The sequence below is a fragment of the Neophocaena asiaeorientalis genome, unplaced genomic scaffold, assembly GCF_003031525.2.
Source record: "Neophocaena asiaeorientalis asiaeorientalis breed wild unplaced genomic scaffold, Neophocaena_asiaeorientalis_V1.1 scaffold167, whole genome shotgun sequence".
Classification (NCBI taxonomy): Eukaryota; Metazoa; Chordata; class Mammalia; order Artiodactyla; family Phocoenidae; genus Neophocaena; species Neophocaena asiaeorientalis.
The window spans coordinates 1,161,177-1,183,288 of record NW_020175022.1 but is presented as its reverse complement, the minus strand read 5'-3'; the positions used below and the strand labels follow the sequence as shown (position 1 = coordinate 1,183,288).

At 39.0% G+C, this 22,112-nt stretch overlaps 1 protein-coding gene across 8 annotated transcripts in view; it reads left to right on the top strand.

Moving 5' to 3' along the window:
- Positions 1-56: 56 nt before the first annotated feature.
- Positions 57-22,112, top strand: part of GABPB2 (GA binding protein transcription factor subunit beta 2) — a 31,777-nt gene continuing 9,721 nt past the window's right edge. For 3 of the 8 annotated variants that reach the window (XM_024762880.1, XM_024762881.1, XM_024762877.1), the window contains exons 1-7: positions 57-1,700; positions 5,736-5,843; positions 7,564-7,731; positions 8,288-8,482; positions 10,593-10,731; positions 15,979-16,095; positions 18,592-18,777. In XM_024762880.1, the coding sequence (XP_024618648.1) occupies positions 5,736-5,843; positions 7,564-7,731; positions 8,288-8,482; positions 10,593-10,731; positions 15,979-16,095; positions 18,592-18,777 (913 nt within the window). In that variant the 5' untranslated portion in view covers positions 57-1,700. Of the gene's footprint in view, positions 1,701-5,676; positions 5,844-7,563; positions 7,732-8,287; positions 8,483-10,592; positions 10,732-15,978; positions 16,096-18,591; positions 18,778-22,112 lie in introns of all 8 variants that reach the window. The other 5 variants (XM_024762878.1, XM_024762883.1, XM_024762884.1 and 2 more) reach the window with 5 other exon arrangements.

The following is a 22,112-nucleotide window of genomic DNA, read 5'->3' as shown; positions in this document are numbered from 1 at the left end:
TTTATCTAATATTCAACTTTGAGGAAGGGTTTGAGTAGCCTTTATACATTAAAATGATGAATTTCAAGTTGAACAGATAGATAACAAGGGTGAAATCAGCTTGAAATTATTTAAAGTATTTTGGGAGAAAGCTGTAACCAACCACTCTTGTGCTTGCCCACTGACTACCAGTATTTGAGGTAACAATTCCAGATGCCTCAGAAGGCACCTATGGCATTAAATCTGCACTGCATTATCTCAGCCTGGGTGCCTAACAAAATAAACGAATTAACCCAAATACATTATCTGCTTACTTATAACTCACCTCATTTTTAAAAAAAAAAACTATTTGGACTAATTTACAAGTAGTTTATGGGTGCCTACCATATGAGACAGTCGGACAACAGAGAGGTTGTAAACAAGAATGAGAATGATTTTGACCTTCAAAAAGGGAAGCTGCAAATACCAATTTGGGCAGTATGCCGTAAATCCTTTAAAGTACATGAACAGGATCTAGAGAAATTCAGAAAAGGGGTGGATTAGTAGTTTGGGATTAGCAGATGTAAGCTATTATATATAGAATGGATAAACAACAAGGTCCTACTGTATATAGCACAGGAAACTATATTCAATATCCTGTGATAAACCAGAATAGAAAAGAATATATGTACAATTGAATCACTTTGCTGTACAGCAGAAATTAACACAACATCGTAAATCAACTATATACTTCAATAAAATAAATTACAAAAAAAGAAAAAAGTCCAGAGAAGGAGGTATCATGTAAATCTTCCCCGTAGACTTTGAAAGGCCCACCATCAACGACAAAAGCCAAAATCGAATAAAGAGTGGAGCAATGATATGTCCTCTATTTTTACTTATTTTTGAAGGTCTTCCTTCCCGACTTCTCGCTGTCCTTTAGTTCAAGGAGAACGGTGGGTGGAGATGGGAATCAACTGTTTGGTAAATAAAGTACTTAAATGGATTTGCAAACTCATGCTCCATCCTCTTCCAGGCCCCCCACAAAGAAATGACTCCGTTGTTTCAATATTCGCGCTGACAGCTTGGCTCCGGGCTCCTTACATTAAGGCTGTATCTGGAAATGTGGCCGTCCGGCACCAGAGCTCAATTCATGCGCAAAGCCAGCAATGTCCCAAACATCTTCACCCGAGGTTGAGACAGAGAAATAGGGTTTTCTCGTCAACCCTAAGGGTGGCCCCCTAAAAACAAGCAAGAGAGAGCAGGACCGAGGCAGAATCCGATTTCTCAGCGGTTTGCGGGGTTCTTGGCGCCAAAACAAACCATCGGGTCCGTCCCCTGCCGGAACTATAAGACACGTAATCGATAATACTCCGCCTCGCTAAATAGTCCTGTCTAAAATGTCTCGAATACACACTATTTTACCTCAAAGCCCTTCCGGGAATAGAAAATGAGGTTCTGGGATACATCACCCTTCTGTTTGAATGCAAATGTGGCTTTTCTAATCATTTTTTCTTCATAGATTCCTCCGCCAGAAATTATATTCGCCGTATTCACTTCCGGGTCCGCCATTTTGCTGCCTCCATTTCTCCGCGAGGGGGGGGTTAAAGGCCCCCAAAATATGCATATGTGAAAAGGTCAAAAAGTAACCGTCACTGACAGGGAGTCTTAACGAGAGAAGGAAACAGGACCAAACTGGCGGGCTCGGTGAAAACACAGCCGGCAACGTCCCGGACGAGGAGGTGAGGGGGAAGAAGAGATGCGTGGAATCGGGGGGTGTCACGGCTGGGAGGCAGGCTGCCTTGTAAAAGTTGCACCGCTTCTCAGCCCAGCCCCGGACTTCTGGGTGCAGACGGAGCGGTGCCCCTTCACCAGAGCCGGGGCGGCTGGGGGAAGGAGAGGAAGGGGATGCTGCCGGGAGGAAGGGGAGGGGACTGGGAGGAGGTGAAGAATGGGGTGGGTGTAAGATCTGGGGCTGGGGAGCTGGACCGAGGGAAGCAAAGGCCACAGAGGTGACCACTAGGGGGCAGCGCGGAGCCCGGACCGGGGGCTACCCCCTAGGCTGAGACCGTGGCTCCCTGCTCCTTCTTCCAGAAAGACAGAACATCGCTGTGAGGCACGGGAGGAGTTGTGATACAGGAGAAAACGGAGACCCTAATTCTCTGACCCCAGTAATAGCCTAAAGATTATTAGTGAGCTCAGTAATCTGAGCAAGAGCAGTAAGGGCCCCGCCTCCAGTTCTTGCACAGTTGTTTGTACAGCTGGCGGCCCAGTGGGGACGTGTGCAATAGAAAAAGAAAAAAAATGTCGTCAGATCATGGATTCTTCGCTTCCATTTCTCCTTCCCGTTAGCTTTCTCCTATTCTCACAGAATTCCTTGAGCCACTTGACATCATCTTATTCTACTCCCCCTTCCCAGGAGGACTTTCCTCTCTCATCTCTCTTTTTAAAACATCTCGGGAAAAGGACATTCTATGACTTTCCTTTTTTTTTTTTTTTTTTTGGACACGCTTTGTGCGCTGGTGGGATCCTAGTTCCCCAGCCAGGGATTGAACCCTGGCCCCGGCAGTGAAAGCACCAAGTCCTAACCACTGGACTGCCAGGGAGTTCCCAGTAGAGGTGTTTGGGTCTTGGTGATATACTTTTTATATATAGTATAATTTGAGAAAATGTGAGAGTCATTTCTGCTAATAAACCACCTAAAATTTTGTTCTTATTTTTTTTCACTGTTTCTATCAGTTTATTTTTTGTTTTTTTTCTTTTTTTTAAACTTTTTATTTTATATTGGAGTATAGTTGATTAACAGTGTTTGTTCTTGTTTTAAACTATTAGTTGGGACTTCCTGGCAGTCCAGTGGTTAAGACTGCGCTTCCACAACGGCGGGCATGGGTGCAGCCAAAACCAAAAACTATTAGTAGGGACTTCCCTGGTGGAGCAGTGGTTAAGAATCCACCTGCCAGTGCACGGGACACGGGTTTCGAACCCTGGCCCGGGAAGATCCCACATGCCGCGGAGCAACTAAGCCGGTGTGCCACAACTACTGAGCCTGCACTCTAGAGCCCGCAAGCCACAACTACTGAGCCCGCGTGCCTAGAGCCCGTGCTCCACAACAAGAGAAGCCACTGCAGTGAGAAACCCGAGCACCGCAAGGAAGAGTAGCCCCTGCTCGCCGTGACTAGAGAAAGCCCGCGTACAGCAACGAAGACCCAAACAGCCATAAATAAGTAAATAAATAGTAATAACTAAATTGAAAGGCAGGTTTGATATTTTAAAAGAAAGATAACCATGGAGGAATGCAAATATAAGTTTTTTGTAAGAAGGGTATGCTATCATTTTTTCTGTTACATTTTCTTAAGTTGTAAAAACTTAGATTATAGACTTTCACACTATTAAAATTCATCCTCTGCTCCAGTCCAGTCACAGGGCCTAGACTATATATTCATGTTGAACAATCTCCCCTAGTGGTCTCCTGGATACCCATGTTTGAGCACAATATTCTATGATATAGATTGGACTATTAAATAAAATAAATCTAAATCACATAGTGGATAGATGATTCTCAAAATTTTTGGTTTTCAGGTTTTAATATTCTTAAAAGTTATTAAGGACTCCAATCTGCTGTATCTGTTGCTATTTACTGTTTTGAAATTAATTGTTAAATGTTAATTAAAATACAATAATAAATCCATTACATGTTAACATAAATAACAAAATTTTATGAAAGTAAATAACTTCCAAGTTAAAGAAATCATGAGGAGAATGTCATTGTTTGGGAATTACCTGGCAGTCCAGTGGTTAGGACTTGGTGCTTTCACTGACTGGGTTCAATCCCTGGCCGGGGGGAACTAAGATCCCACAAGCATGGCCAAAAACAAAAAAGAATGGCATTGTTTTATATTTTTGCAAATCTCTTTAACTTCTGGCTTAATAATTTTCATATGTATTTCTTATTTTCATATCTATTCTACATTCAATCTTTTGCAATATGTACTTGGAGAAAGGAGGAGTATTTTAATAGCTTGTTCAGGTAATTGTGGATATTCTTCTTTGATGTTACAACAAGTGGCAATTTCTTAAAAGTTAGTTGCAATGAGGAATCTGAAACCATGTCAATGAATGTTTTATACTTGATTACCTTAAAACCCATTGATCTGCTTTCACTTTGAATGAATCTTTTTACCGATTTTGTAACATGCATTGGTCATTTGAAAAATACTGGTTCACCCAATAATTCCCATCCTCCAAATGTTGATGCATTTTATACAATATTAAAAAATCACATTCATTAGTATCACCACTACTTTTATGAGAAAAGTTTATAGTAAGCTATCAGCTTATGGAGGTGGATATTCCCAAAATTCTGTTTTTTGCATGGAAGCTGAAATTATAATTGATAATTGGCAGTAAATACTGCCGATTGTCTTCCTTGAAATGGCAGACTCTGTTCATTTTTTAAAATGAGAAATTACTTTTTACAATATGGACAAAGCAGTACAAGTTGAAAGGAAACATAATAAAAATTAAATTTATCAAGAATAGCTGTTTCCCCGTTGTTTGGAAGATTTGTAGTGAGTGGTGATTATATACCATTCAGACAATTCTGCATTGAATATAGGAACTTCTCACTATCCTGGGTATCCTTTATACCCAGGCCAGTTTCTAATTTACAGTAACCATCATTTGGGGGTGGGGGGCGCTGCAGTGGGTCTTCGTTGCTGCCCACGGGCTTTCTCTATTTGCAGCGAGCAGGGGCTACTCTTTGTTGCAGTGGGTGGGCTTCTCATTGCCGTGGCTTCTCTTGTTGCGGAGCACGAGCTCTAGGTGCACGGGCTTCGGTAGTTGTGGCTCATGGGCTCTAGAGCGCAGGCTCAGTAGTTGTGGCACGCGGGCTTAGTTGCTCTGCGGCATGTGGGACCTTCCTGGACCAGGGATCAAACCCGTGTCCCCTGCATTGGCAGGCAGATTCTTAACCATTGTGCCACCAGGGAAGTCCCAGTAACCACCCATTTAAATGACCATTTTGCATGCTCTTCAGACTTAATCTCCACCATTTATTACCTTTGATTTCATGTGTTTAGCAACAGTTTTGTTTTTTCTTTTACCCTGAATAACTGAGAGTTGGCTATATGCCTTTTCAGGGAATAAAAAATCTTTCCTACTCAGATGCTTTTTTTACTATGAGCTTTCACAAAGATTTAATAATGCCCAAATTATTAAGTGAAAAACTGTAATGATTTTAGACATAACTATACTTTTAAACAAAGTATGTAATCTGGCCAAGCTGATGACTTTGTTTAAAAAAAAACTCTAGGTGTTGCTGAGACACCTTCAACAGGTGCAGTGACGTCTCTGTTCATTTTTGAAAAAGTGTCTGCCATGTACCTGAGTCTCAGTATCCTTGGTTTATCTATTCATTTTTTGTTGTAATGTACTATTTCTACCCATGGTTGTTTCAAAGGGGTGAAATGCTGTTTTATTGATTCCTTAAGCTAGAAAGGCAGTAATGTGTTTCACGTATTTCCAAAGTATTTTTTTGGAGATTGAAGGTGAGGGAACTATGGTTTAGGGCCAGAAACTTCCCAAATATCTGACTGTTTGTGTTAGATGAAATAGAAAAGAAGTGCCTTATCAGATAGTCTGCTTGAGAAATATCTTACATATATACAAGAGGTCTGCTAAAAACATACATACAAGAGGTCTTCTAAAAACATTTTACAGGCAGCTTTCCTTGTGTCTGAGTGACAGCTTCCCAAAAATTTGTGTTCCTATGCATAAAGATGTCTTTGGTGGACTTGGGGAAGAGGTTGCTAGAAGCAGCAAGAAAAGGCCAAGATGATGAAGTGAGAACATTGATGGCAAATGGTGCCCCATTCACCACAGACTGGGTAAGCTCTCTTAATTATTCCCAGCGTGTGCTGTTACCAACCTTTTTCATAAAGGCTAAACAGTCTGTACTGATTTTTCTTCATTCTCTTTCTGCCTCAGTCTCCTTACAAGCATTTCATTTTCTTTGCCTTATCTGAATATGTGGTTTTCCTTTTCTTTTAGTTTCCAAATTGAGAGAATCTCCTGTGGATATATGGGTGGTAATTGTAAGATACTATATACTTGTGATTTTCTATAATGTTTTTTTTAAAATATTTATTTATTTTTGGCTGCATTGGGTCTTCGTTGCTGCTTGCGGTCTTTCTCTAGTTGCAGAGAGCGGGGGCTACTCTTTGTTGTGGTACGCAGGCTTCTCATTGCGGTGGCTTCTCTTGTTGTGGAGCATGGGCTCTAGTTGCGTGGGCTCTAGTAGTTGTGGCCCACGGGCTTAGTTGCTCCGCGGCATGTGGGATCTTCCTGGACCAGGGATTGAACCTGTTTCCCCTGCATTGGCAGGCGGATTCTTAACCACTGCACCACCAGGGAAGCCCTATAATGTTTTAATTTTTAGAGTATTTTCTAAAGGTTTACTTCTCCCTGGAGTGTACTTGGGTTATAGGCTGTAATTAGCTAGAAATTAAACAAAATCAGTGTACTGAGTGCATTTCTAAACTAATGAAACTCCTTGTTTCCTTTTCTCTAAAATGTCCTCATTAATAAGGAATAGCCTAGCCATTTTGTTTCCTTTACCACTGTTAAAAAACATTAAAGAGAAAGGTGTAATTTCATGAGTTCAGACAGTCAACTTGGAGAGCAGAGTGTCAAAAGATCCAGGTCCCGGTTATAACATGGGTTTGCTTAGTATTCATAGATTTTGTAAGCACTGCCTAATTTTAACAATTCGATAAGCACTGTCCTCTGTTCTGGGGTGATTAATTCATAACTTCAGAGGCCAGCAGTTTATTAGCACTTCACAAAAAGGAAGAAAGGAAACCCATGAGATTAGCATTTCTATAAATAGGCCTGAAAAGAGCAATGTGAATTAAATCCAATCAGGTAAAGAAAGTGAATATACGAAAAGCAAAGAATAAACGAAATAGGTTTTAAAATAGAGAGCATAACACGAAAAAGGAATAGATCTCTGGCCAAAATGGATGCTGATAGATAACTGTGATTAGTAACAAGACTTACTTTGAGATGATACAGACTTGCTTATTGCTATTGACACACCATTGCTATTTTTTTCTGCGGGGTGCGGGGGGGCACTTCATCTCATCAGTATTTTTGCTTTGCTTTACTGTGGTAACAAACTTCTATTTCAACCAATTAAATTTGTACCCTAAATTTCACATGTAACTTTCTAGTCTCTGCCCTTTTCCTAGAATTGTTTTGAACTTGCCTATCCCTTCCCTTTATCCCTGACTCAGAATGCTCTTTTCTATCCATTTTTTTAAACCTTCTTCTAAGCCCTATTTAAAATCGTACCCTTTATGGAATTTTACCTGGTAAGTCTACCTGACTTAAATCCATTATACTTGGTGCTTCTTTAATTGGTTGTATATTTATTTGTCCATTAGTGTATTAATTTTAATGAAATAATTTCTTCAGCTTATCTGTCCAGCCAGATACTCTCTCCAAGGACAGGAACCTAGGCATCACCTGTTGTTCATTTGTATCCCTCCAGTAATGATTTAGGACTCTGCACACAGTTGATATTAAATGAGTATTATTTTCCCACAGCTTGGAACATCACCCCTCCACCTTGCAGCCCAGTATGGTCATTATTCCACAGCAGAAGTGCTCCTTCGAGCAGGCGTTAGCAGGGATGCCCGGACCAAAGTGGACAGGACCCCCTTGCACATGGCTGCAGCTGATGGACATGCACACATCGTGGAACTACTTGTTAGGGTAAAGCAAGAAGAGTGAGGGGGTCTATATTGTAAAAGAGACAAATACCTCCCTGTTTTTTTACTTCAACGGGTGGTAGGAAACTAGGTTGGGAAAGATTAAGTTTAGGACAGTTTATAGCATTGAATTGCATCTCTTTCAAGAGTCATCATGGCTATGAGGATTTTATTTCTAAGTTTTTAAAGTCTAAACAGACTTTATTGATCTTTCTTCATTTTTCTTCTGCAGGTGTTCTCTGATCTTATGCCTATTTTTTCAGGCACTCAGCTCTCTGTTAATAAATGCAACAAAAATCTGTTCTTTTCCCCTTCCTCTCCCATCTGTTATAATTTCCAACTATGTCCTTAAAAGGTCCTCTCATTTAAGGCATTGTGTCTATCAGCATTCAGGAGAATTTGAATTCAGGAGACATGTTTTTCCCTCTGATATTTCTTAAACATTTCTAAATTTGAATATGTGTAATCTCTATGGAAATCCTCTGTATATGGTGATGGGATATTGTACCTGTGCTACTGTAACCAGTGTCTCTTTGAAAAACATTACTTTTCTATGACAGAATGGTGCAGATGTGAATGCCAAGGACATGCTGAAGATGACAGCTTTGCACTGGGCCACAGAGCACCACCATCGAGATGTTGTAGAGCTACTTATCAAATATGGAGCTGATGTCCATGCTTTCAGCAAGTTTGATAAATCTGCCTTTGACATAGCCCTGGAGAAAAACAATGCTGAGATTCTGGTCATCCTTCAGGTCCTGTTCTTTTTATACACCACAGTATACTTCAGTTGAAGTTAAGGATTTTTTGTAGGAGCTGAATCAAAACTGAATTTTCTCTATCTTATCAAAGTAATACTTCCATTATGTCTCAATCTTGTGACTCAGTGTCATTAGTATCTTTAAAAAAATAATAATATTCTATAAAGCCCTGAATTATTCATGGTGATTGAAGAACAATGTTGTGGCCAGTACAAAAATAAGTTTTTATTTGGCTTTAGAATGTTTTTTCTCCATGAAAATTTCCCTTTCTAATTAAACTTGACTTGGGATAACATTAAAAACCTCTTTATGTTTTATGAATATACATCAGCTCTTGTGAGATAGTACATAGCTCTAAAGCATATTGAGTCATAAGGAAGCCATCTCAGAATTAAAAATCAGCTGTGATGATATCATCCATTGATTTCCTAAGCCAGCACTGGTATATCAGGAAATAACAGGATGAGATTAGTAGGACATAGCCCTGTCCTTGGAGTGTTTACAGTATGATGAAGGTAAAGACAAGATATAAAGCATTACAGTACTATGGTGGTAAACAGATATCTAGTAAGTATTACAGGAGGGAGTATTGATAATGCTTAAGGCAAGGATTAAAGTATATGTAGGCTCTGAACTGAGTTTTGAAGGAGTAGTAGGCAGAGGTGTGAGAAGATGATATTCTAGGCTAGAAAAAGCAAATCAAAGACAGAGGTAGGAAAGGACATGGAATATTCAGGAAAGAGTAAGTAGCTCTGTGACCAGAGATTGGGCAAGAGAAGCAGAGTTTGGGAGTGGCAGGAGCTAAGGCTTGAGAGGCTGAGTTCTGAACATAGGGTTGTTAGATGGCATGCAAAAGAGTATGGACTATTGGGCTTCCCTGGTGGCACAGTGGTTGAGAGTCTGCCTGCCAATGTAGGGGACACGGGTTCGTGCCCCAGTCCGGGAAGATCCCATGCGCCGCGGAGCAGCTGGGCCTGTGAGCCATGGCCGCTGAGCCTGCATGTCTGGACCGCAACAGGAGAGGCCACAACAGTGAGAGGCCAGCGTACCGCAAAAAAAAAAAGAGTATGGACTATTTTGTGGGCAAGGGGGATCCAATAGAAGCTTTTAAGTAGAGAATTGATACGATAAGATTTTTTAAAACAATGATTGTTTGGAGTGTGGTACAGACTTGAGAGAGAAGACACTTAATGCTGAAGACCTTCATTAGGCCACGCAAGAGCCAATGAAGGCTTGAATTAAGGAAGTGATAATGGAGGGTAAAGAAGGAATTTTACAGTAATCAGAGAATGGATAATCTGTTTCAATTGAAGCTCTTAGCAAGGGGATAATTATATGTAAAAAAATAACCATTTCTACTGTATTATCAGTGGTTGGTTGGTTTTTTCTGACATATGGTTCCCTATAGACTGGTTATTCTCTTCAACTTTCAATTCCTTGTTTAGAGCCCTTTTATAATTTGACTTTTTTTTAGTAGTGATCATGTTTGTAGAAAACTGCTTATGAAAGTAAAAAAATAAAATAAAGATAAGCATCTTTATACCGAAATTGTGCAGATATCTCTAGAAGCAGAAGTGCAGCATACGGAACTAGACTTTAAAATCCGGCACTCATTTATTTGCTTGTTATATATTCTCTTAGGGATTTCTTCAATGGCAGAATGGAATAAGTAGTTGGACAAAACTCTGGAGAATATTGTTCTCTGTAGATTCTCTGCAGGGATCTCCAGCTAACACATTGTCTTGTACATAATTGATCATAGAATATTAGTGCTGAAAATTACTTTTTAGGCCACCCCCTTTATTTTTCAAATTAAAAACCAATATCCAGAGAGGTTAAGTGAATTGTCTAGAAGTTTTTGCAAATAATAACGCCTTTTTTTTTTTCTAAAGTAGAGATAAGCTTGGGAAAGCAATCTAATGTCTCTGTTGCCCTGGTTTGAGAAAAAGCAGTCGTCTTAATGAGAACTGTGAGGTCCCTGGGACATTGTGCTCCGGAACTAGTTCTGCTTGACAGAGCATTGTAGGGGGGCTGTTCAGTAACTGTATAACTAAGGCTGGTTAGTAAGTGTTCTGACTTTGAAATATCTTGCATTGTTTTATAGGAAGCAATGCAGAATCAGGTGAATGCTAATCCTGAGAGAGCCAACCCTGTGACTATGGGTACCCCATTCATCTTCACGTCAGGAGAAGTTGTCAACCTCGCAAGCCTTGTTTCTTCAGCCAGCACCAAAACAACCTCAGGTAATGTTCTGATAATGTGACATTTATCTTAGACTTAAAATGAACGGAATTACAGGTTTTCTTATGAGATGAATAGGTACCCTGTCTGATACCCACTCCTTTATTAAAACATTCCTCAAATGGAAGATTTATAATAGATTTAAAAGCTAATGCACTGGGCTTCCCTGGTTTTAAAAAAAAAAAAAAAAAAAAAAAAAAGCTAATGCACTTATTCTTTCTAAGGGAAGGGAAAATCATACATTGGGATTGTACATAAGTGTTTACCATGTTAAAAGTAAAATATTCTACAGATTAATCTGTTGAAGGGTTATGTCTGACCCCTAAATGAAAATATATGGGTGCTTTAATATGGTACTGCTAAGGAAAATAGTTAAATATTTATAGTCTAAGGCAGTAACAAAGCAGAATAAACATAAATGGTTGTTGGAATGCTGATATATAAGAGGTACATGTGATTATTTGACTAAAGTGTAAGAGTCTTGATTTGTTCTTGAGAACGTATATAACAACAAAATAGCAAAGAAAAGCACTTGGTGTTGATCTTTTGAGACTTGTATGTTTTTAACAAAAATATCTATCTAAAAAGGAGCAAATCCACTTTGCTGTACAGCAGAAACTAAAACAACATTATAAATCAACTATAATAAAAAACTTTTAAAAATAAAAAGGAGCAAATTGAGTTTATTTTCAACATCTCCTTACAAATACTTGTTTTACAATGAAGGAACTTGTGTCCTCATTTAAATAAATTTTCCTACTGACTCTTGGTTTCTTTTTCTGTTTCTACTTTCATTTAAAAATACACAACTGTATTCATAGTTAAGTTTGTAAAATATCAAAGGAAGATCTTGAATGAGGTATTATTATTGAGAGGCATTGTAAAATAGAAAGAACACACTATACATAGAATTTTGCATTCAGAACTGCTTTCAAATACTGATTTATTACTTGGCTAAGATGCTTGACCTTGGAAAAATTACTTCTCTAATCCTTCTGTACTCATATATAAAATTGGGATATAATAATCTACTTTATGAGGTTGTTGTGAGACTTAGATTTTGTATTTCAGTACCCATTTTATAGCAGGGCTTCAATAATAGCTAATGTTAAGTGGAAATATAACTTCTCAGTGAAGGTTGAGTCCATCATGCCCACAAGGGGGCAGTAGTGACCTTCATTTTATAAACTATCAACTGTTGTTTAAAATCAGTTAATCAGAATATTCACAGCCATTTAGATTTGTTGTGGTTCAGGCCTCACTGATTAGAACAAGCGCTTTTTTAATCCAAAAGTTTTTAGAAGCCAAAAAAGTTATATGTTCACAGACACGTATTGAATAAAAAGAGCTAGAGTTAAGTCTTTAGTCTAACTACTGAAATTCTGCAGGTTCTTATCTGGAATGATAAGCAAAGTTGAAGACATTCAGGATAGAGATTCTTAGTCTTGATTCCCATGGACCTATATCATGCTTGTCGTGTTGCTTTTGGCAAACCTACTCTTCTTTCTCTCTTCTGTATGTTGACAACGGCAAATTGAAATTGCTAAACCGTCACATAATTAGAGCTGATCTCTCCAGTGTCATCTTACTCATGAAGCAGTTCTACCTAGCTATTCCCCTTTAGGGAATTGGCCTATCTGATGCTTAATCAGTGCAGATAAAAGAAAGGGAAAAGTTATAAGACAAATTCAGGTTGTGTTATTGAACTGGGTTAAAGGATTTTCTTTTCCTGAATGGTGGGGTAGGCCTCTTGTTTCCCATCATCCAGTAATATTTTTAAGAATTAACTGAGGGCTTCCCTGGTGGCGCAGGGGTTGAGAGTCCGCCTGCCGATGCAGGAGACATGGGTTCGTGCCCCGGTCCGGGAAGATCCCACATGCCGCGGAGCAGCTGGGCCCGTGAGCCATGGCCGCTGGGCCTGCGTGTCCGGAGCCTGTGCTCCGCAACGGGAGAGGCCACAACAGTGAGAGGCCCGCGTACCGCAAAAAAAAAAAAAAAAAAAAAAAAAAAAGAATTAACTGAAAGGACCTTAAAACAAAAAAAAGAATTAACTGAAAGTATCATAGGATTATCATTTTGGTGGATTTTTTTTTTTTTTTTTTTTTTGCTACGCCCCACACCATGTGGGATCTTAGTTCCCCGACCAGGGATTGAACCCATGCCTCCTGCATTGGAAGCCCGGAGTCTTAACCACTGGACTGCCAGGAAAGTCCTTGGTGGATATTTTTGATACCAAAATCCAGATTATAAAGTTTGCTTTCAATTTTCCATTTGTGACTTAAAGATATCAGTCATCAGTGCCACCATCAAACTGCAGTGATTTGGGAAGGCAGACTAATTTAAACATTAATCAGAGCAAAACAAAGTTATGAAGATGAATTTCCTGTTTCTATAGAATCATAAGATGCACTCCGAAGTCAAATATAAATTGCCTTATATTGGTTCATAAAGGGTACAGGCTTTGGAATCTAATAATTAGGTTCTAATCTGGACTCTGACATTTACTACTGCATGACCCTGGGCAAGTTACTTAATTTTTCTGGATCTAGTTTTCTGAGGTTGCCTAGCCAACCATAGCACACTACCCTAAATCCTGGTCTGAAGAGCTTATTTATTTATATAAGCCACATTCTGAATAGGTAAAAAGTTTTCACTAACAATGCCATTTCCCTTCCAAAAACAACAGCAACCATGCACTTTTCACTTTATTTGATGTGGGGTCTTATATTAAAGAGAATGAAGGAATTAACATTATTTAACAATAAAGTACTTTATTTTCCTAGAACTCCCTGGGATAAGTCTAAAGAGGTAATTTGCATCATCTCTTCAGTTTCAACTGTGTATGTCAGAATATTAAACCTAATTTGTCACATATGTTCTTCATTTTGCCATTGAGGGGAAGTTGGGTGAGTCATTATGTTTGAATCAAAGGGAGAGCACCCTTAGGTTGGAATCATTTTATGCTAAGAAGTATATAATGCCTTTCTCATGAAGCAGTTCTACCCAGGTATTCTCCTTTAGCTTTGGTGGCCTACCTGATGTTTGTCCTGGAACTTTAATTATAACAGCCTTGCTTGTGTGTGTGTATGTGTGTGTTTTAACTGTGGTAAAATAATAACAGCCTCTTTTTTTTATTGTTAGTGACTTACTGTCACATATATTCCAACCTCCATGAGGCATATATCTAAAAATTGCTTATTCCTTGTTTGTTTCATCTGTGAGTTTTATGTCAGCACTTGGTACGATAGTCTGAGTGATAAGAAAAACATGAGCTAAGCAGGAAAATTAGGGTATAGGCTATAGCTGAATCTTGCTCTTACTGAAGTCATTAGATAGACACAGGCTCCTTTCTAGAGGTCAAGCACTGTGTTCTACTCAGACCATATGGTTCCCTGAGTTCCATGAGAAATTAAAATAAGGATATTATTACTATCTCCACCCTTATCTTCACTCCCACAGTCATCACCCAAAAGCTTTGATTAAGATAGTTTGCAGCTATGTGTATTATACAAGTAATCCACCTTTTTATGGAAAAATCTTCTGAAATTTAAATTTATAAACCAGTTAAACTAACTAGATTAATCATATCAGAAAAGGACTTTAAGGTTTTTTTAAGTACTTTATAGATAATTGACTTTTTTTAAGCATAGTAGTAGGAGAACTTAAGAGTACATTTAGGGCTTCCCTGGTGGCGCAGTGGTTAGGTATCCGCCTGCCAATGCAGGGGACATGGGTTCAAGCCCTGATCCAGGAAGATCCCACATGCCGCCGAACACCTAAGCCCATGAGCCACAACTACTGAGCCTGCGCTCTAGAGGCCTCGAGCCACAACTGCTGAGCCCGCGTGTCACAACTACTGAAGCCTGCACACCTAGAGCCCATGCTCCGCATCAAGAGAAGCCACCACAATGAGAAGCCTGTGCACCGCAACAAAGTGTAACCCCCATTTGCCACAACTAGAGAAAGCCCGCGTGCAGCAATGAAGACCCAATGCAGCCAAAAATAAAATAAATGAAATTAAGAAAAAAAAAGAGCACATTTAAAAAGAATACAACAGTGGGAGGCCTGCATACCGCAAAAAAAAAAAAAAAGAAAAGAAAAGAAGTTTATCAGTCACATTTCAGTCAGGTGACAAAGCTACATATGGTGTAGTTTTATTATACGTAATTTTATTGTACATATAAAATAAATATATCTATTTTATTATACATATATAATAAAAAATATATATATTATAAGTATATAATTTATAAGCTTATAAACTTAATTTATAAACACTTTTTAGTAACAATGGAGTAACTACCATGAGGAGAGGAGAACTCAGGAATAGCCAGTAAGGGGAGCAGCCACTACTTCTGTATGACAAAACTTAATCTCATGCCAGATGACAAGAAATATTTATGGGGTCCAGCTTCAGTATCACAAGATACGGCAAAGAAGGGTGGATTTGCAGCCAAGAAGCAATTAATTCACAACTGGTACAATAAGTATCTCTGAAATTATAGTGAAAGAGGGAAATGAAATTCATGTTATAAAGGTTTGATTTATGCAAAACTGTTGAGTAATACTTTCAGTTCACAAAGTTAGGAGTGCCTATTGCCAGATCTAATACAGTTCCCTCTTGGAACTTAGCTGTAAGGATATCACACAGATACAAGAGAAAAAGATTATGAACAAATTGTTTTTGAAAAGCACATCATGACTTAACTAAAGTAGGTAATTGTTTAGCCTTTGACATTCAATATGTGAAACTTCAGGTTTTTAATGTCCTTGCACTTGAGGTCAGTCCTAGTCTTCTCACCTCTCTAGCTGATGAATAGAAGTAGCATGGTTGAATAAAGCCCAGGAGGGGCCTATTCCCTCAACACTGCTTAGTTTGGGGTGAGGCATGCTTTGTACCCTTACTGCCTGGTGCCAAGGAGAGCTCTGCATAGCCAGCCTAGGGAGTGGGTGGCACTCTTGGTCTGTTAGCTACTGATGCTCAGCATTGGCAATGCCAAGGGAATGATCAAATGAAGGGAATGTAGTGTGGCCCTATACCAAGCATATTACCTTAATCCACTTTAAAGAGAAGACTTTAAACCTTAAGAGTTTTAACACCATGATAATTGGTTTTTGTAAGTTTGTATTAGAGAGCAAGATTAAGCACATTAGAGTGAAAATCTGAGGTTTTGATTTAATAAGCCATTTTTAGTTCATCTCAATTTATTCTCTCCACTGGACCTCATTTGCCTTTTTTACCGAAATAGGTGACCCCCATGCCTCCTCAACAGTACACTTCTCAAATTCTACCACCTCAGTGCTGGCCACCCTTGCAGCTCTTGCTGAGGCATCAGCCCCGCTCTGCAACTCACACAGAGCCACAGGTAGGTAAGGGATATCTGCTGGATGAATCACCATTTCTTCTTTTGCTTTTGAATCTCCAGCAGATTTAATTTGCATGAAATGTTAAAGAATTATGGTTAGAGACAGCTAGGATAAAGAGATGTAGAGTCTTTGAGCATCAGAAAGAAAAATCGCTAAGTGATATAATCAGTCAGCCGAATAATATCAGAGAATGACTAAGTTATTCCTTTGTAGTTTTGCAGCTTCAGGTTTGTTTATCCTGACTCCAGTTGCATCAGATTGAAATGTTTAGTCTTATATTAGCAGAGTTTTGGAAATACTCTATGTTATGCTTTGTCTGATGCTATCATAGAATGATTCAAAGTAGCAGCCTAAATATCTTGTATTAAAGCATCAAAATACATGGGACTGCTACCTGGCTCATTGTTATATTCTTTGTACCTCAGGTTGGCTTGCTTCTATTTTCACTGGAGATGTTATTTTGGCATTTCCAGTGGATTTGTGAAGATACATTCTGTATAGTGCCCTTCTTATTTTAAAACAGAAAGGTTTCAGGTCACTTAGCCCGAGCTAGTGACCCACAGGGAAAAGGCTTAAGGCTTCATATAGGTAGGGGACAAATAGTCATAGGTAGGGCTAAATAATCATTTAGGAATCTTTCTGGAAACCTCTGGCAGTCTGCTCCATCATAAATGAAAGCAGATTGTTGATTTCTTTCTGCCGTTGATACTTGGATGCTGAGAACATTCCTCCAATCCTATTTTTCCAACTGACAACAATCATAAAGATCTCTACTCAGATGTGTATGAGTGAACAGCATGGCAGAGGAAAAAGCAATGTATTAAACTTGTGCTTGTTATTCTTTTGATTCGTTCTTTGATGTTGGATAAATCATTTAACTTCTCCAGGTCTCAGTCTCCTCATCTCTGACATGATGGTTGGATTAGATTACCTATCAGGGTCCTTTCAGCTATAACATTTAACTGTTCTTTGTTTCTAAGAGGTGTGGATGCTCTATTTCCACTGAACTGCCTGAATGTGTCTCATATGGATAGTCCCTACCCCACTTATTGCAAAGTTCTACTTGTGACTCTTTAGATATAGAAATTTCATAGTGGTAGGAGCTGTTTCCCCTAATAGTTATTGGGGATACTGACTAACCAAACTGAAAATCTTTATTCAACATGATACATGTAAAGCTCTTAGAAAGGTACCTGGCACATAGTATCATTGCTGTTAATGTTATTGTTGATCTGTCAGATGAGAGAAGCCATCTACTATTTTTGTCTATCAGACTTCTTCAATGTTTTGACTTCTTGACATTTTATTTTGTTAATTCACTATTAAATGCCTTTATTTCTTATAGAAATAGATCTCTATAGTTATTTTTCTAAGCTCTCTAAAGTTGTTTAGACTTTCAAGATGCTTTCTGAAAAAGGAGTTCTGAGATCAAATATGTTTGGGAAACTCAGCATATCTTATTTTATATTAGAGAGTCACAATGCTCATTAGTCTATTAGGGTCTCTGATACTTCCTACAAAATAAACACAAAAATCTAAGCATATTTAAACGAGCATTTTGAAAATGTGTTTGTACATAGAACCTATCTTTAGTGAAAGCTAACATGTCAATGAAGACATTTTATTTATTTATTTATTTATTTTTGGCTGTATTGGGTCTTCGTTGCTGCACGCGGGCTTTCTCTAGTTGCAGTGAGCGGGGGCTGCTCTTCGTTGGGGTGCACGGGCTTCTTACTGCGGTGGCCTCTCTTGCTGCGGAGCACGGGCTCTAGGCGTGCGGGCTTCAGTAGTTGTGGCACGTGGGCTCAGTAGTTGTGGCACACAGGCTTAGTTGCTCCGTGGCATGTGGCATCCTCCTGGACCAGGGCTTGAACCCGTGTTCCCTGCATTGGCAGGCGGATTCTTAACCACTGCGCCACCAGGGAAGTCCCTGAAGACATTTTAGAAAGTACTGTTCTAATGCATTCCCTGTTTTCTTTCTTTTTAAAAAATTTTTTAAAATTTATTTTTATTTATTTTATTTTCGGCTGTGTTGGGTCTATCATTGCTGTGTGTGGGCTTTCTCTAGTTGTGGCTTTTTTTTGGGGGGCTACTTTTCATTGCGGTGCACGGGCTTCTCATCGCGGTGGCTTCTCATTGCGGACTACGGGCTCTAGACTCGCAGGCTTCAGTAGTTGTGGCACACAGCTTCAGTAGTTGTGGTGCACAGGCTTAGTTGCTCCACAGCATGTGGGATCTTCCCAGGCTTGAATCCATCTCCCCTGCATTAGCAGGTGGATTCTTAACCACTGCGCCACCAGGGAAGCCCTCCCTGTTTTCTTTTCGCCTCTGACTTAGCATTGTTTACAGGAGCTTGCTTTTGTGAACTGTGTTGAATCTAACTTTTTTTTTCAAGTTTTTCTATCCCTGATATTATCAGTTTTAAGGGGGCTGAAATTACTGTACTTCTATTTTTTTTAAAGCTGAAATGTTATGTTTCCTTTTGTCATCTGTAGCTAATTCAGAGGAAATCATAGAAGGAAATTCTGTTGACTCATCAATCCAGCAAGTGGTGGGGAGTGGAGGCCAGAGGGTCATCACCATAGTGACTGATGGAGTCCCTCTGGGTAATATCCAAACTGCAATCCCTACTGGAGGCATTAGCCAGCCATTTATTGTAACTATGCAAGATGGACAGCAAGGTGAGTTATGCCATTTAGACAATTGTTTATTAAAAGATACTTCAGACACTCAACACACCTCTAAAAATGAGGCATTAGGGGGACTTCCCTGGCGGTCCAGTGGTTAAGACTCCACACTTCCAGTGCAGGGGGCGTGGGTTCGATCCCTGGTTGGGGAACTAAGATCCCACAGGCCACGTGGTATGGCCAAAAAAAAAAAAAAAAAGCATTAGGGCAAGTAGTGGGAATGGGAGAAAGCCAGATGCCAGATGGGACAAAGAAGCTCTGAAAAAGGAAAAGAAACAGAAGCCAGGCTGGCAAAGGCTATTTCTCCTCATATATATAAAATCTGTGAGTAAAACCAATAATCTGGTAGAAAAAAGAGCAAATAATGTCAACTAGTAGTTCACAGAAAAGAAAATAGGAAAATAGGGAAAAAATAGGAAAATACATTCAACCTACTTCTTTCATGCAAGAGAAATATAAATAAATACTGCAGCAAGATACCATTAAAGCACTATATTGTCAAGGGTATGGGGAAACAGGCAATCTTATAAATCACTGGTGAGAGTGTAAATTACTGCATCCTCTGAAGAGCAAATTGTCAATATGTATCAGTATTGAAGATGCATATACCTTTTGGCTAAAAAGTTATTTTTCTATGAATTTATATTCACACACACAGAAATGACATATATACTAAATTATTCATTACAGCATTATTTGTAATCATCAGAGATTACAAAGAACCTAAGTAGAAGTCATTAAGGAACTGGATAAATAAATTATGATACACACCACCCATGCAATGGAATACTATGCAGCTATAAAAAAACAATGAGGAAGATTCTTGTATACAAGTATGGTCTGATCTCCAAAATATATTAAGTGACAAGAGCAAGATGCAGGGGTGTGTAGAGTATGCTACATTTGTATTTTTAAAAAAGGGAAATATATGTATATTTGCTAATATGTTCATAGACTTAGACTATCTCTGGAAGAACATTCAGAAATAACATTGATAATATTGGTTCCCTTGTGGCAGGGCACCTGGGTAGCTAGGGATGGATAGGAAAGACTATCTCTGGAAGAACATTCAGAAATAACACTGGTAACATTGGTTCCCTTGTGGCAGGGCACCTGGGTAGCTAGGGATGGATAGGAAGCTTTTCAATGTATATGCTTTTATAGCTTTGAACCATGTGAATGTATTACATATTTTAAAAATACATAAGTAAATTGTTTTTGAAAAAAGAAAGAAACTAATCGTTACAACTTCATTTCTCAGAAATACTGAAGGTTGAAGAAGGAGGTTTGGTATAATTACCTTTTGTGTCATCAAAATTTTGATTTGGCCTAAATAATTATGGGGATTTTATAATTTTCAAATTATTTGAATTGATGGATCTTTGCAGTATGGGAAGAAACAATAGAAATTAAACCTTTATAATTCGGGCTTTGGTATTATAAGTTCTTGGAGCTTATTTGAAAATATACCACTGATATTTTTGTGGATATGATTATCATTTAAAGTTTTGGGGGGCTCATTGAGTAAGTGAGAGCCTCTGCTTGTAATGGAGTTAAATAAATGAGAACGAAGTTGTTTTAAGGAAAAAAATAAAATTTGAGGTTTTGCCTAGATAAACTACACTACTTTTTAAAAATTTTTTTTTAAAAAAATTACTTACTTGTTTATTTTTTTTGGGCTGCATTGGGTCTTTGTTGCTGCATGAGGGCTTTCTCTAGTTGCAGCTAGCGGGGGCTACTTTTTTTTTTTTTTGCGGTACGCGGGCCTTTCACTGTTGTGGCCTCTCCCGTTGTGGGGCACAGGCTCCAGACGCGCAGGCTTAGCGGCCACGGCTCGCGGGCCTAGCCGCTCCGCGGCATGTGGGATCTTCCCAGATCGGGGCACGAACCCGTGTCCCCTGCATCGGCAGGCAGACTCTCAACCACTGCACCACCAGGGAAGCCCTATCGGGGGCTACTTTTTGTTGCAGTGTGCAGGGTTTCTCATTGAGCCCGGAGCACGGGCTCTAGGTGCACGGGCTCAATAGTTGTAGCTCATGGGCTCTAGAGTGCAGGCTCAGTAGTTGTGGTGCACCGGCTTAGTTGCTCCGCGGCATTTGGGATCATTACTGACCAGGGCTCAGACCCGTGTCCCCTGCCTTGACAGGCGGATTCTTAACCACTGCGCCACCTGGGAAGTCCACTACACTACTTTTTACAGATGCATTTAACCAGGCCCAAAGAAGGAGAGCTGAAATTTTGTGAATTAATTGTAAGAAATTTTTAATCCCAGACAGAATTTCCATTTCCACTTAGCAGATATCCAAGCTGCTTTCTACTGCTATCAGTTGATGAGTGTTCAAGGAATACAAGCTAATGTTAAAATCATCCAAACCAAATAACTAGGTAAATCTGCTTTAAACAAAAATCACAATGCATCCTAAAACCTAAGTATAATTTTAACTTTTTATTTTGAGATAATCATATATTCATTCATGTATAGTTGTAAGAAATAATACAGAAAGATCCCATATACCTATCACCCAGTTGCCCCCAATGTAACATTTTTTATAACTCTAGTACAATATTACAGACAGGAAATTGACATTGGTACAATCCACCAACCTTATTGAGATTTTTTCCAGTTTTATATGCATTCATTTGTGAGTTTGTGTTCTATGCAATTTAATGCATCAGCACCACCAAAGTTGAGATACAAAACAGTTCCATCACCAAGATTCCTTTTGCTACTCTGTATTCCTGTGTTATAGCCACTTCCCTTCCCACCTCATTCCTAACCACTGGCAACCACTAACTAATTCATCTGTTCTCTATCTTTATATTTTTGTCATTTCAAGAATGTTATATAAATGGAATCATACAGTATATAACCCTTTGACATTGGCTTTTTTCTCTCAGCATAATTTCCTTAAGGTCTATCCAAGTTGATGTTTGTATCAATAGTCCATTTCTTTTTATTGCTGAGTAGTATTCCATGGTGTAGATGTACCATAGTTTGTTTAACCATTTGCCTACTTAATCTGTCTCCAGGTTTTGGCTATATCTGAGTAAAGCTGTTATGATCAATCGTGTACAGGTTGTATGGGAACATAAGTTTTCAATTTTCTGGGGTTAATGTCCAAAAGTAAAATTTCCGGGTCATATGGTAAATGCATGTTTACTTTTGTAAAACACTGCCAAGCTATTTTCTACAGTGACTGTACCATTTTACATTTCCACCAGCAATTTATGAATAATCCAGTTTCCCACATTCTTGCCAGCGTTTGGTGTTATCACTATTTTTTTTTTAATTTTAGCCATTCGGATAGGTGTGTAGTGCATCATGTGTG